This window comes from Sus scrofa, chromosome 3 (genome assembly GCF_000003025.6).
Source record: "Sus scrofa isolate TJ Tabasco breed Duroc chromosome 3, Sscrofa11.1, whole genome shotgun sequence".
Lineage (NCBI taxonomy): Eukaryota > Metazoa > Chordata > Mammalia > Artiodactyla > Suidae > Sus > Sus scrofa.
Window position 1 is genome coordinate 7,837,636 of NC_010445.4, and position 13,525 is coordinate 7,851,160.

At 48.4% G+C, this 13,525-nt stretch overlaps 1 protein-coding gene and 1 long non-coding RNA gene across 2 annotated transcripts; one reads left to right on the plus strand and one right to left on the minus strand.

Moving 5' to 3' along the window:
- Positions 19–2,019, plus strand: LOC110259868. Its single transcript, XR_002342269.1, has 2 exons — positions 19–160; positions 1,533–2,019. It is a non-coding gene; the product is annotated as an uncharacterized LOC110259868 (long non-coding RNA).
- Positions 5,763–12,229, minus strand: GJC3 (gap junction protein gamma 3). Its single transcript, XM_005674550.3, has 2 exons — positions 11,083–12,229; positions 5,763–6,717 (listed from the first exon to the last, which is right to left on the minus strand). The coding sequence occupies exon 2, from the start codon at positions 6,589–6,591 to the stop codon at positions 5,767–5,769; it is 825 nt and encodes a 274-aa protein (XP_005674607.2). The 5' UTR covers positions 6,592–6,717; positions 11,083–12,229; the 3' UTR covers positions 5,763–5,766.

Here is a 13,525-nt window from a genome sequence, read left to right on the forward strand (position 1 = left end):
TAGAGATGCGGAAGCCCCCCCTCGGGAAGCCTAGAGAGGAGGCGAGGACCTCAGGTTTGCCGAGCGCGCGGCTGTGAGGCGACCGCGCAGCTGCAGCAGCAGCTGGTGGGGCAACGTGGGGAGGCGCTGGTGAACTTCGCTAGTCCTTCAGGTTTGCGAGGTGAGGTCAGTGTTGGCCGGCCGCTCCGGACGATTTAGGTTCTGACTTCCTAGGCGAGGTGCAGCTTATGGCCTGAAGGATTAGGAGGATCGGGGGCATCCCCTTAGGCTGGCTCTTCCTGAAGTCTCCCTTTTATCGTTCAGCCTCATTCTCCAGGAAAGGAATCTGTTCTCGTCCTCGAACCCCCGAGGTCTAGTTGAATTCCTAAAAAGGCAGGATTTCCTGATGCCCCCACGAAGCCCACCAACTCTCCAGGGATTCGAGGAGCCGGGCGAACAGGCCAGCTAAGTTTCGGAGGCGAGCGAACAGAAAAAGGAGTGTTTAGCCCCCACGACGTAGTAGGGAGCTTTCTGATCGCCTTGCCACCCTGATTTCCCTCTCTTTCTTCCATAGCGTAGGAGATAGAGGCAGCCCATTCTCACCATGGGGCACACTCGCCCAGTGTAGATAGACGTTCTAATAGTTAAGTTAGGGGGAAGAATCTAGGGTTAGACGGTCTTCCTCAGGTTTGAGACTTCCCACCAGTATTTAAGCGGTTCAGCGCCCAGGAGGTCTAAAGGACTCTGGGTGATCTGCCAGGAGTGGCTGTCGTCTAAGATTCTGGGAGGAAGCAGAGCCTGTAGCTGCTGCTGCTGGTGGTGCTGGAGCAGTTCCTGATCCTCCTACCTGAGAAGACTAGGACCACGTTGTCAGAGCAACACTCTAAGAGTGGTGGGAAGGAAATCAGGTGTTTTAAGTGGAAGTGCTTAAGATTCAGATGCGTAGATGCATTGTCTTTTGGTACCCAACTTGAACCACTTGCCATCCCATGTGTCATCCATTGAGCCTTTCAACAAACAATATGCTTGCCTGTTTCACAGTGTTATCTGTTTCTCTCCAATGGATTTTTATCTTGTGTTTCTGAGGTGTTTTTTTTTTTTTTCTTAAATTCTTCGCACTCTGTTCTGTTTCTTATGAAAGAAATTTTTAATTCTTCTTGTGTCCCCAAATCAGATACTGCCTTTCCCATAATATGCTGATTAGGGGATTTGAAAAAGGAGCGCTTGGGGGTCACTGTTTTGGGGGTTTGATGAAGGTTCCACAGAATGGCTATGTTTAAATGTTTAAATTATGCATCCGATAGCTGTGTTTTCTTTGTAAATTGGAATACTATACTGAGAAGAAATCTGAGTCTTCATATAGACCAAGCAGGAAGAGGTACTCTTATCGGTTATTGACGTTTCCCATGAGTGTTTTACTGCAAGTGTCTATATGTCTATATGTCTGCCTGTGTATTGAAGTATATCTTCTAATGTCTTTGTTTTCAATGCTGCCATACTCCTGAAATGAACATCCTTCTCTACTGAAAATGTTGTGGCTCCTGAATTGACAGCTTTATTCATTTGGAATTCATATGGCATTTCAGGGGATGCCAAGTGGCCAATCTTGAGAAAGAAGAACAAAGTAGGAGAACACACACTTCCCAATTTCAAACATTATTACAGAGCTACAGTAATTAAAATGTAGTACTGCCATCAGAATAGACATATACATCAATGGGAATCAAATTGAGAGTACAGCAACAGTGCCGTACAGCTACAAGCAATTGGTTTTCAGCAATGGTGCCAAAACCGTTATATGTAGGGAAAATTAGCCTTTCAACAAGTGGTACCGATGCAACTGGACATCCACATGCAAAAGAATGAAATTGGACCTTTAGATCATTCCACGCACAAAAGTTCATTCAAACTCAATCAAAGACCTAACATAAAGCTAAAACTATAAACCTCTTGGAAAAATGGGTGTATTCTTCACAGTCATGGATTATGCAATGATTTCATAACTGTAACACCAAAATCATAAGCAGTGAAATAAAAAAATTAGCAAATTCAGTTTCATCAAAGTGTAAAACTTTTGTGCACTGGAGGACACCGTTAATGAACTGAAAGACAATCCACTGAACAGGAGAAAAAATTTGGACTCATACCTCAGATAAGGATCTAGTATCCAGAATGCATGAAGAACTCAACAACAAAAATACCAACAGCCCAATTTAAAAATGGGCAAAGGATTTGAGTAGACGTTTCTTCAAAGAAGCTATACAGATAGTCAATAAGTACATGAGAAGATGCCTAATGTCATCAGTCATTAGGGAAATGCAAATCAAAGCCACAATGAAATATCACTTCACCCACTAGGATGGCTAGAATTTAAAAGTCAAACTGGAAAAATGTGGGTAATGTGGGTACGTTGGAACCCATTTGTACACTGCTCCTGGGAATGTAAAGGAGTAATTAGTACAAATGCTGTGGGAAAAAAAAGGTGTGGCACTTGCTCAAAAAGTTAAAGTGTTACCATATGTGCTCCAGAAATTTCACTCCTAGGTATCTACCCAAGAGAAATGAAAACCTATGTTCACACAAAAGCTGGTGTTCACAGCACCATTTTTCATAATAGCCCCAAAGTGGAAATAATGCAAATGTCCAACTGAAAAATGAATCCATACAATGTGGAAGAGCAATACAAGGAATATTCATTCATAAAAGGAGGAAAGTACTGACACGCCACAACAGGGATGAACCTCAAAAACATCATGCCCAGTGACAGAGCCAGTCACCAAAGACCACGTATTGTATGATTCCATTTGGATGAAAAGCCCAGCCTCGGAAAATCTATTGAGACAGAAAATAGATTCATGGTTGCTTTTCTTTGGGGGTATAGGGGATTAGGGGTAATAGCTAAGTATTGTTAGGGTTTCTTTTTGAGTTGATTAAATGTTCTATAAGTGTTCATGCTGGAGTTCCCGTCGTGGCTCAGTGGTTAACGAACCCAACTAGGAACCATGAAGTTGTGGGTTCGATCCCTGGCCGTGCTCAGTGGGTTAAGGATCTGGCATTGCCGTGAGCTGTGGTGTAGGTTGCAGAAGTGGCTTGGATCCTGCAGGGAGCCGAGAAAATGCAGGGACTCAAAAAAAGGAACTTGCCTGATAGCAGAAAAACCTGAAGGCAGGTTCTTAACCAAGAAAGGGAGCCCACCCAACGGTACAAGCCGAAGGTGGGCTTCTGGTCAGGAAAAAAGCTCACCTGAACGGTGCATGCTGAAGGTGGGCCTCTGGTCAGGATGAAAGCCTGCCTACACGGTACAAGCCAAGGGCAGGCCTCAGATACACAGCTCTCACTTTGATGTTGATGGGGAAGAATTGGGGCTTTCCTGGGAAAACAATTTCCATGTTTGCACTGGAGAACATGGATTGTTTCTCGGGTGACCTAATCTTTCCTGTTGTTTTATTTGTTATTCAGTTTTTCTCAGTCTTTCCTGATTATTTACTTATTATTCTTATTTCACACTCTTATTGTTCTGTGGTGATTTGTGACTTAACAAAATTACAACAATAGTATAATAAAAATTTCATCCTGAAGGACTTTTCCCCTATTTGAATCCAACTTAGTTAAAACATAGTGTTTATCTATTAACTAGTTATATAGTAACTTTAGAGTTAGGATTTTAATGAGGTCCATAGAAGTTAGCCATATCTTATCCAAAAAACCTAGCTGTGAGTTTTGTCTTTGATTTTAAAAGCTTTTTAGTGATAGCTAGTTTAATTAAGTTGGTTTATATTTACTTACACTGTCTCCCTGCCATAACGCTTTGAAGATAAGCACCAGTCTACAAACAAAGTTTGTAAATGCTAAATTCTTGTGTTTTATGGCCTCTTCAAAGTACTCACTAAGTTCAGTTAACATAGAGATCTTAAAACAGGATGCATAGCTGCTATACCATGTAATAGTTAACCAATGTACTTTTAACACTGTGATGTAATCTGTAGTGAAAAACTGTCTATATAATCAACCACTGTTGCCAATAAAATGCGAGCAGTCCAGCGCCCTGAAAGAAGGGACAAAGAGGCTGTCTCCGATACAAAAGCCGACGTCCATCCATCTTCTTTGGGAAAAAACCTAGGCTCACTGGCCTCTGGCAGGATCCCGTGTTGCTATGGCTCTGGCGTAGGCCGGTGGCTACAGCTTCGATGGGACCCCTAGCCTGGGAACCTTCATATGCTGCGGGAGTGGCCCTAGAAAAGGTAAAAAGACAAAAATAAATAAATAAAATAAAATAAAATTGTTCATGCTAACGGATACAAACTCTGTGACTATACTAAAAGCCATCGGATTGTATACTTTAAGTAGGTGAATTATATGCTGTGTAAACTATATCTCAATAAAGCTATTTAAAAAGCAACGCCATCAAGGAGGAACTCAGAATGATGCCATTTGCTTTTTTTCTGTCCTTGGTCACTTGGCTGGGTCTTGGCTATGACAGATAGGAGATTCTTTAAGAAACTCTGGGTAGCAGAAAGAAAAAATGATTTTTTTACCTGTTTTTCTTGGAGAACCAAATAGCTTTCCTTGGGAATGGGCCTTCGTCATTCACTTGGGATTCGGAGGAGAAACCAAAACTAGGCAATGCTCTTTGTTGAGCATTTAAGCGGGCAAGGAAGAACTGGGAAGAGAGGTGTTTCCATGGAAAGGTGGAAGGCGAGGATGCTCTTTGAGAGAAATGACTGAGGGACTCCAGAAAAGAGAAGCCTCTGCTGAATCACACTGTGATATGACTGTCCCTTACGGTTGCCCCTGAATCAGCAGTAGGACTCTGCTGTCTTTTCTGTGTGGTATTGAGGAGTATGAATTTTAAAAGTAGGGACTTGTTCCCCCTCCCCAACATGAATTGCTTCTGTGCTGGAAACAGTGGAGCCACTGCCATGCCCAAAGCAAAAAATGAGGACTGAGCAAAAATCAGAACTGTCAGTGGTCCAGGGGTCGTAAGCCTCTAAGTGCACAGTAATCGCCCTAAAGAGTGGAGCTGGGTGTTAGAATACATTGACTCTCTATATACAAGGACACTGGGTTCCATATGCCTGGAAGGCCAGAGTTTCTGAAAATAACATACGCTGTGGGGCTGAGGACATTCCTAGGTTACAGAACTTGGAAGGTGGTGGTGGGGAGCAGAAAATGTGTCATTCAGACAGGAAGGAAGACTGTCCTCAGCAATAGGAATGTCACCAACAGTGGTCGGTGTTTCCTGCGCAAGACCGCGAGAGGTACAGTTTTACAGAGGCTTGCTGGCTGACACTGGAACCAAGACCATGAAAACTGCGATGCTGACACCAGGGGATGCTGGTGAGAAGGCACAAGCAGGAGCTCTCCAAGAAAAAGCTTCAGACAGCATGGCCTCCCCCATGGCTCCTAGATATGCTTCAACAGCCTCTAAGTTGCCGTGGAGATAAATTCCCACCCACTGGACCCTGGGAAGAAGATCCAGTCATTGAGTTTCCTTCAGAGGTGAGCCAGGTGGCTTTGTAACTCTGCAAAATAGAGAATCAAGCCGAAGCTGAGACTTTCTAAGTGGGAAGAGACCAAAATGGAAGGGCTAGAGGTACAACCGACGGAGCATTCTGGTCCTGGTTCCTTGGAAGGAACCTTCAAGTTGACGGGGATAGCAGCGGGGAGATGGGTTGGGAGCAGTGGTCAGAACACATCTGCCTGGAACCTGGTTTTCTACTTTGTACCTCGCGGCCCTGAACTTCCCCGAGAGCAGGGACCTGCCGTGGGAGGGGATGGGGCTATTCGTCAGGGGCAGGTAGAAGGAGGCACATCAGCGCCCCTTGCACCTGCTTCTCGAGGCTGTTCTTTGGTCCCCACTGCCGGGGAGGTACCAGTTGGTTCCTTGTGCCTTTTGGAGCTCCCTGAAGTTGGGGAGTAGTTAGAAGAGGGAGACCTGTGCTTCCAGGCCTTCCACAATCTCCCCAGGCCCAGGAGCACCAGCTCCCAAAGAGTGAACAGAAGACAGAGCCCGGTGGTCCCAAACATGGTCCTTAGGAAGATGGTCTTCTCAGAGGGGCGAGGCAGCGTACAGCTGATACTGCCGAGGCACGGCTCCCGCCGGCAGGTGACAGAGCTGGGCATCCTGAACCCGTACAGATGGTACTGCCCCCCCAAGGCCGCCCCCTCCAGGGCCAGCCGCACCCCCAGCTGTGCCAGGTAGGCCCAGAGCAGCCAGGGGCTTGCAGCCCCCAAGGCATCTCCCCTCTCCCCCGCTTGGCAGGTCAGGGTCTCCTCTTCCTTCTTCCCCTTTTCTGATTCTTCCCAGCGCCAGATCACGTGATACAGAAGGAGCCCCATGTAGAGGGCGCTGGGCACAGCCACCAGGGTGACCTGGAAGGCCCAGAAGCGCAGCGGGGAGAGAGGGTGGAAGGCATCATAGCAGGCAGCCTTGCAGCCCTGCTGCTGGGTGTGACACACGAATTCGCTCTGCTCGTCGCCATAGACCCCAGGCCCAGCGGCGGCCAGCAGCACCAGGCGGAATGCCAGGAGCACAGGCAGCAGGAGGCGCCCGACAGGGGTGGAGTACCGGCTCTCCTCCACCACCAGCCGCCTCAGGAACCTGCCACACATCCTGCTGTGAGCAGAGGCAGTGGTGAGGGTGGGCGAGCCGCCGTTGTCCTTTAGCAGCTCCGGGGCACCTCCTCACTCCTGATCCAAGGATGGGTAAGGCAGGCTTCCTTCCTCCTCTCCTAGGACCTGGTGGATCAAACACCAAGAATTTGTGCCTTTTTATAGTTAATGGAATCATCTATGTAAAATATTCATAGGACGTGGCGTGGCCGTCTTACCTGTCCCCGCTCCTGCACTGCGGGAGTGGAGAGGAACTCCAGGCATTTGGGTGGTGTTGGGGGCATTCAGGGTCGGTCTTTGTCTGTCTCTTTCCCTCCCTCCCAAAGGCTAAATAATCAGAGACCAGAGTGCCCCCAAAACTGTTGTTCCTCCCGGTGATGGCTGCCCAGTCTGGTGCTACGGTCATTGTCACCTGAAGGAAATCAGTGCTGACCTTGGCAGGGATGTGTGTTCCTTGGTCTGCCTGCTCTTCTCCGGCTCCAGGCCCTCAGGCGCTCACAGGTTTGTCAGTCTGGCCTCTGCTTCCATCGCAGAGGTGAGACCGAGATGAGGTTGGTTGGGGGGCCGGATGGGGATCCAGTGAGCAGAGTGAGTGTCAAGGCTTCTTCAGTCTTATGTTCTTTAGACCTAACCAGCTTAGGAAAGGAGAATGCCTGGGAGAAAATCCTGCAGGATCTACCCTATGTCATGTAACGGGGTGCGGGCCAAAGCCAGAGCTGAGTGGCTAGAAATACAAAATTGGACTCTTGCTTTGTCACTGCGCCCTGGGCAGTGTCCTCCCTTGTGTCCCCATGGTCAAGGACAGGCTTCAGAAATTCTTCACCCCTCTGGACAAAGTGCCAACATGCTACAAGCCCAGTTACCATCTCCATCCCTGTGCTCAGCAGCCCTCCCCAGTGCCCAGCTGCTCTTTCCGGCCCTCCCTCCACAGCCCAGGCTGCTTCCCCTCACTCTCAGAAGACCAGGCAAACCTCTCACTCCAGAGAAAATAGATTCTTCCATATAAAACCCTGCGTCTACTTCTTCTCTTCTCTTCTTAGTCACTTCCTACTCTACAGCTTAGGGAAAGAAGCATCTTTCCCCTTCTCCAAGGCCACGCTCTCTTTCAAATCTGTGTCTTGGGTTGCTCTTTCCAGCTTCTTCAGGCATTTGACCCCCAAATTACCTTGCCTGTCATTCAGACCCTTCTTGTTTCCTCTCTGACCTTGAACTTGCTTAGGTTTCTTCCTGTTAAGTCGAATAATAATAACTTGAATTTCTAAGGTAACATGACAGCTCATTTATCTTGTATCAGTTTCCCAATTTTAATACCTGAGAGATGCACAAAACAATTTAAAATGGGTATTAGTGTTTGATTTCTCTTGTGGTGCAGCAGGTTTAGGATCTGGCCTTGTCACTGCAGCGGCTTGGGTCACTGCTATTGTGCAGTTTCTAGCCCTGGCCCAGGAACTTTCACAGCACACAAACACAGCCAAAAAAAAAAAAAGGCCATGTGCCAAAACTTAGGCAAAAGTGTCACTTTCATGCAATTGAAAGGGATGGATTTAGATGCTTCTAAGGTCAGTTAACCAGAGAATTATGTCACCACTGTCCCCTAACAGTGAAAAACCATATTTTGAGGCACTAAGAATCAGAGTCTGAACCTCTGCCTGCCCCTCAGTCCCTGTGTTTCCTCTTCATCATAGACTGTGAAAACTCTAAAGTATATCAGGCTGCTGGAAATTTTATTCTCTAAAATTGGGTTAAAATGTTTAGAAGAAATATATTTCCATCCTCTAGAAATATGCAAACTTGGTCCCATGATTAAAGATGACAGATTGAAAATAAAGATTTACCCCTTCTCATCCTCAAGACGCCTCAGAAATGAGAGTAAGTGAATCTTTAAGTGTGTACACCCATTACAAATAGAACAGGAGGCGGATCACCATTTTGATCTTTGAAAGCAATAGGCCAGATTCTGGAGGAAATTAAGTCAGGGCACTAGAAGGCATATTGGGTAATTCTTCCAGAATCCAAAGGAAGAAGATGAATAATTGATAATAATAAAAAGTAAGTAGATAAGGGACAAAATCTGTTTCCTAGTTTGGAAAATCAAGACAATAAAACAAAATCACTAGTTTACTTTTGGGATGAGTTAAGTGCCTGGGAAAGAAGTGGTTTCTCGGTAAATGTTTCCGTTTTGCTTGGTGAGAGATTGAGCTCCACAGAGGACCAAAAGAAAGGTCAAGTTTCAAGGCTAGTCCTGGGTTTCTCAGCCTGGGCGCTACTGACGTTTAGGCTGGATCGTTTAGGGCTGGATCATTTTGGTTTGAGGGAAGGAGAGATGCTGTTGTGGGCGCCGAGATGTTTAGCCGCATGTCTGGCCTCCACCCACTAGATGGCAGTAGCACACTGCGCCCCTCCCACAACTCTCTCCAGACATGGCTCAGAGTCCACGGGTGTTCACCCCTGGTTGAGGGGTTAGGGTAGCCCTTGACCGTCCCCGCTCCACTCTTGGCTTCAGTTACCAGCTCTGTAAAGCAAGAAGTCTGTACCAGAGCATCTGGAAAGGGATTCTGTAGGGCGTGATAACCAGCCCATTTCCAGGCTGGTTGTAGATCCTACTCTGAGGACACCTGCAGTCCCCTTCCAGCCTCATAAGTTTTTGTTTTTGTTTTTGTTTTTTTTTTTTTGTCGTTGTTGTTCTTTCTTGGGCCGCTCCCGCGGCATATGGAGGTTCCCAGGCCAGGGGTTGAATCGGAGCTGTAGCCACCGGCCTACGCCAGAGCCACAGCAACGCTGGATCCGAGCCGCGTCTGCAACCTACACCACAGCTCACGGCAATGCCAGATCGTTTAACCCACTGAGCAAGGGCAGGGACCGAACCCGTAACCTCATGGTTCCTAGTCGGATTCGTTAACCACTGCGCCACGACGGGAACTCCCCAGCCTCATAAGTTTAAAGGGTCCCTGTGCTGCGGGGGCAGGGGCTGGTGGGAGGCGTCTCTGCGGGTTTCTGCCCTGGCTTTCCTGCGAGTCACCAAACTAAAGGCTAATTCGGTAAATTCTCAAGTCTTGCTCTCAGCCTCATCTCATTTCAAAGCGAAGGCCCAGCACGCCGTAGAAACGTTGCCAGGGCGACCCCAGCAGACCTGGATTTTAACTCAGAGCAGCCTTGTCAAATTCTGAGGGTTTGGAGTTTGAGGGTTTTCCCGAGGCCCGCTCCCTTGAGTCTTCTCTCTCGGGCCCACCCCAGACCCGTAGCCAGACACGCAGTTGTCTGAGGGGTGCTCAGAACCAAGCTGAGGTCTCCAGAGCTCACGGCAGAGGTTCAGGGGTTTGGAAGGGAGCCAGCGGAAAAAGCAAGACAAGAGGGCTCGCCTGAGAACCCCTGCGGTCGGAGCTCCCCTCCGTGTAACTTTGCCCCTCAGCTGTTATCACAAAACAGCGCTTATTCCACACACATTGCAGGACCTCGAGGGCACAGACGATAAATACCGCCTTCCTCTCCCAAGTCAGCCAGGGTTTCCTATAATCCAGAGCCTAAGCACGGCTGGCCCTCCTCCCTCATCTCCTGCTTCCCTGGGACACCGTGGTGGCTCCCATCTGCCCCAGCTGTCCCCAAGCCACCCATTGTAGTCTCTGAGACCCGCATCCTCCTCCCACAAATGCATCTGCAGCTTTGCCCACAGGGGGCCAAAGACCCCAAGCCAAACTTCAAGACCAAGGGAGCAGAGGGCTCAGCGTCGTTGGGGAAGCTCAAGGGACAAGGCTCTGACTCTAGGAGTAGAGAAATAGTTTGCAAATCAACTTGTTTGGGAGGGAGTTGGCAGGATCTGCACCCTGTCAAGATTTTAGAAGCAATACCCGACAAGCTCAAGAGTTGGGAGAAAAGAGTTTCTGCTGTGGCCCGACGGGATTGGGATCAGCAGCCACTCTGCAACACCAGGACTCCAAGTTCAATCCCAGGCCCAGATGTCACCTTGCCCCAGCCACAGTGTAGGTCCCAACTGCAGCTCAGATCTGATATCTGGCCTAGGATCTCCGTATGCTGAAAGCCTAGAGTTCGAGGGGATTTTCAAATATGGAAACAATTTTTTTTAACTCTATCATTATATTAAGAATTTTTCTAAGCATCTCTTGTTCTCTGGGAGAAAATTTTCAGGATCCCATTGGTGGCAGAATCCAGCCCAGAGAGTTAAGGTGTGAGGGAAGGATATCCACTGAGGACAGAGCTGGACCCAACTCCCTGCCCCCATCGCAACCCCCCTGGCCTGGAAACCATTCTAGACCTTTCACTCAAAGTGTGGTCCATGGTGCAGCCACCCTGGCATCACCAAGTGTGCAGAGCCCAGGTCCCAGGCTTAGCAAATGAGGTCTGAATTTTAATAGTAACCCCAGGGCATGGGTGTGTGCTTTAGAGCTGCAGGTGCCAGTCCAGAGCCTTGGGCAGCCCCACCACCGCTACCCCAGGGCCCGAGCCAGCCCGGCTTTCCTCGGCAGAAGCACTCACCTGGCAGAGCAGAAGCACCAACAACAGGGGAAAGAAGCCGAGAGGAGAGTCCTCAGGCTGGAGCCTGCAGGGTCCCAGCTCTCCCCCAGGCCTGCCTCCCACTCCTTCCCCCTCCCCTTTTCATTCCTGGCAGCCTCAGTGCCAGAGAAGAGAACTGCAGCCAGAGGGGCAGGCAGCCTTGAGGCTGAAGAATGGGCTCTGGAGAATAGCCCTGTTGTGGAGGGTGAGGGGTTTGTCTTCTGAGTGCACTTTCAGATCCTCTGTTTCCAGTGGCGAGGCTTGCAGGCAAGAGTACATAGAATTCCCTCAGGCTGGAGTTCCCAGTGTGGCTCAGCGCTAATGAACTCAACCCGTATGCGTGAGGATGAGGACGTAGATTCAATCCCTGGCTTTACTCAGTGGGTTAGGATCCGGCATTGCATTGCCGTGAACTGTGGTATAGGTCTCAGACCTGGCTTGGATCCAGTCTTATTGTGGCTGTGGCGTAGGCCAGCAGCCGCAGCTCGAATTCACCCTCCAGCCTGGGAGCTTCCATATGCCACGGGTGCAACCCTAAAAAGACAAAAGAAAAGAAGTATCAAGGATCTGCCCTCGGCACAACGGGCCTCTGCTCCCTGCTCCCTCAGCCATGCAGGGAACCCAGCCCCTCCCCACCAGGCCCAGTGAGAACCATCCACCCCCCACCCCCCAGAGAAGCCTTAGAGAGTGGGAGGGGCTGAGCTGGACCAGCAGGGGTTGGGAGGGTGGGAGAGTAACTCACCAGCAAGGGCTGAGGGTCTGTTGACTCTTGACTGCAACAACCCCCTTCCCCTGCCAATGTTATAACTTCAAGGAGGAGATGGGGTGCGAGCCTCAGTACCAGATACTGCCCCCCAGGATATCCGGGTGCCATTATTGTCTCGCATTTAATATTGTTGTGGAGAAGAACAAGTCCAGATTGGCAGTCTTCCCCTTTCAAGTGATTTGATCTTTTTTTTTTCTCTTTTTTTTTTTTTTTTTTTTTTTTTTCCTTTTTAAGATTGAAGGGGTAGGCGTCAAATCAGTCTGAGCTGCAGCTGCAGGGCTGCGCCACAGCCACAGCAACACTGGATCCAGATCTGTGCTGCATCTCTGACCTATGCTGCAGGTGGCGGCAGCACAGATCTTTAACCTCCTGAGCGAGGCCAGGGCTTAAACCTGCATCCTCAGAGACACCATGTGGTCCTTAACCCAGTGAGCCACAAGGGGAACTCCAGTCATTTGATTTTCTTTTTACCTTTGAAGCCTATTCACTCTTCTGGAGGACACTCTTCCGCAAGATGTAAAATAACCTCGCACGGGCACTCTGGGCATGTGCACATCTGGTCCACGGGAAATGCTGATGTACCCTTAGCGCCAGCTAGCTGGGGGCAGACAGGCCGTTTCCAGCGCAGCCACACCTCCTGTTCACCTGCGGGATGTCCTGTCTCCTGCCTTTTTGAGTCAGGAGTCAGCACGCCGGAGCCCCTCTCAGTAGGCATGAGATGCAGGAGGCAGCCCCCTCCTCACCCCTTCCCTTGGGGAGAACTACCAGCACATCTCTCTACAGCGTATCTTCTCTCCAGAGTTAATCCTCTGTCCCTCTAATGTCCAACACCTCTGCCCTTTCCTACACCTTAGGTGTGGGTGTGGAGTTGCAGAGCGACATAACTGGTATTTATTTGGTTTTTCCTTTGAAAGATTGCATCTCAGACTAATGAATCACTTCAAGGTTCTTTCATGTTGTAACATCTATCAGAACTTTATTCCTTTTTAAGGTTGGCTGATATTCCATTGTGTGCATATAGGTGCCACGTTTTGTGTGTCCATTCATCCGTTGATGGACAGTTGGGTGGTTTCCACCTCTTGGCCATTGTGAGTAATGCCACCATGAACACAGGCATGCTAAATTTTCTTCTTGAAATACAACCTTCGGTTGGGAACTGTTAGGGATCAACTCTCTCTTTCTCTTCTTCTTTTTTTTTATTAAGGTATAGTTGATATACAATATTATATGTTTCAGGTGTACAATACACAAATAGTGATTCACAATTTTTTTTAATGTTGGCCACACCGCAGCCAAAGATCAAACCCACACCACAGCAGTGATCCAAGCTGCTGCAGTTGCATCACCAGATCCTTAACCTGCTGTGCCACAAGGGAACTCCATGACTCACAATTTTCAAAGTTTATATTTCATTTATAATTATTATAAAATATTGGCTCTTGGAGTTCCTACTGTAGCACAGTAGGTTAAGGATCTGGCATTGCTGCAGCTGCGACACAGGTCGTGTCTGCAGCACAGATTCAGTCCCTGGCCCAGGAACTACCATCTGCTATGGGTGTGGCAAAAAAAATAATTGGCTATATTCCCTGTGTTGTACAATATGTCTTTGTAGCTTATTTACTTTGTACATAGTATTTTGTACCTCTTAATTCCCTACCC

Excerpts from the sequence above, each read along its gene's own strand:
- GJC3 (XM_005674550.3), bottom strand. The coding sequence starts at position 6,591 with ATGTGTGGCAGGTTCCTGAGGCGGCTGGTGGTGGAGGAGAGCCGGTAC.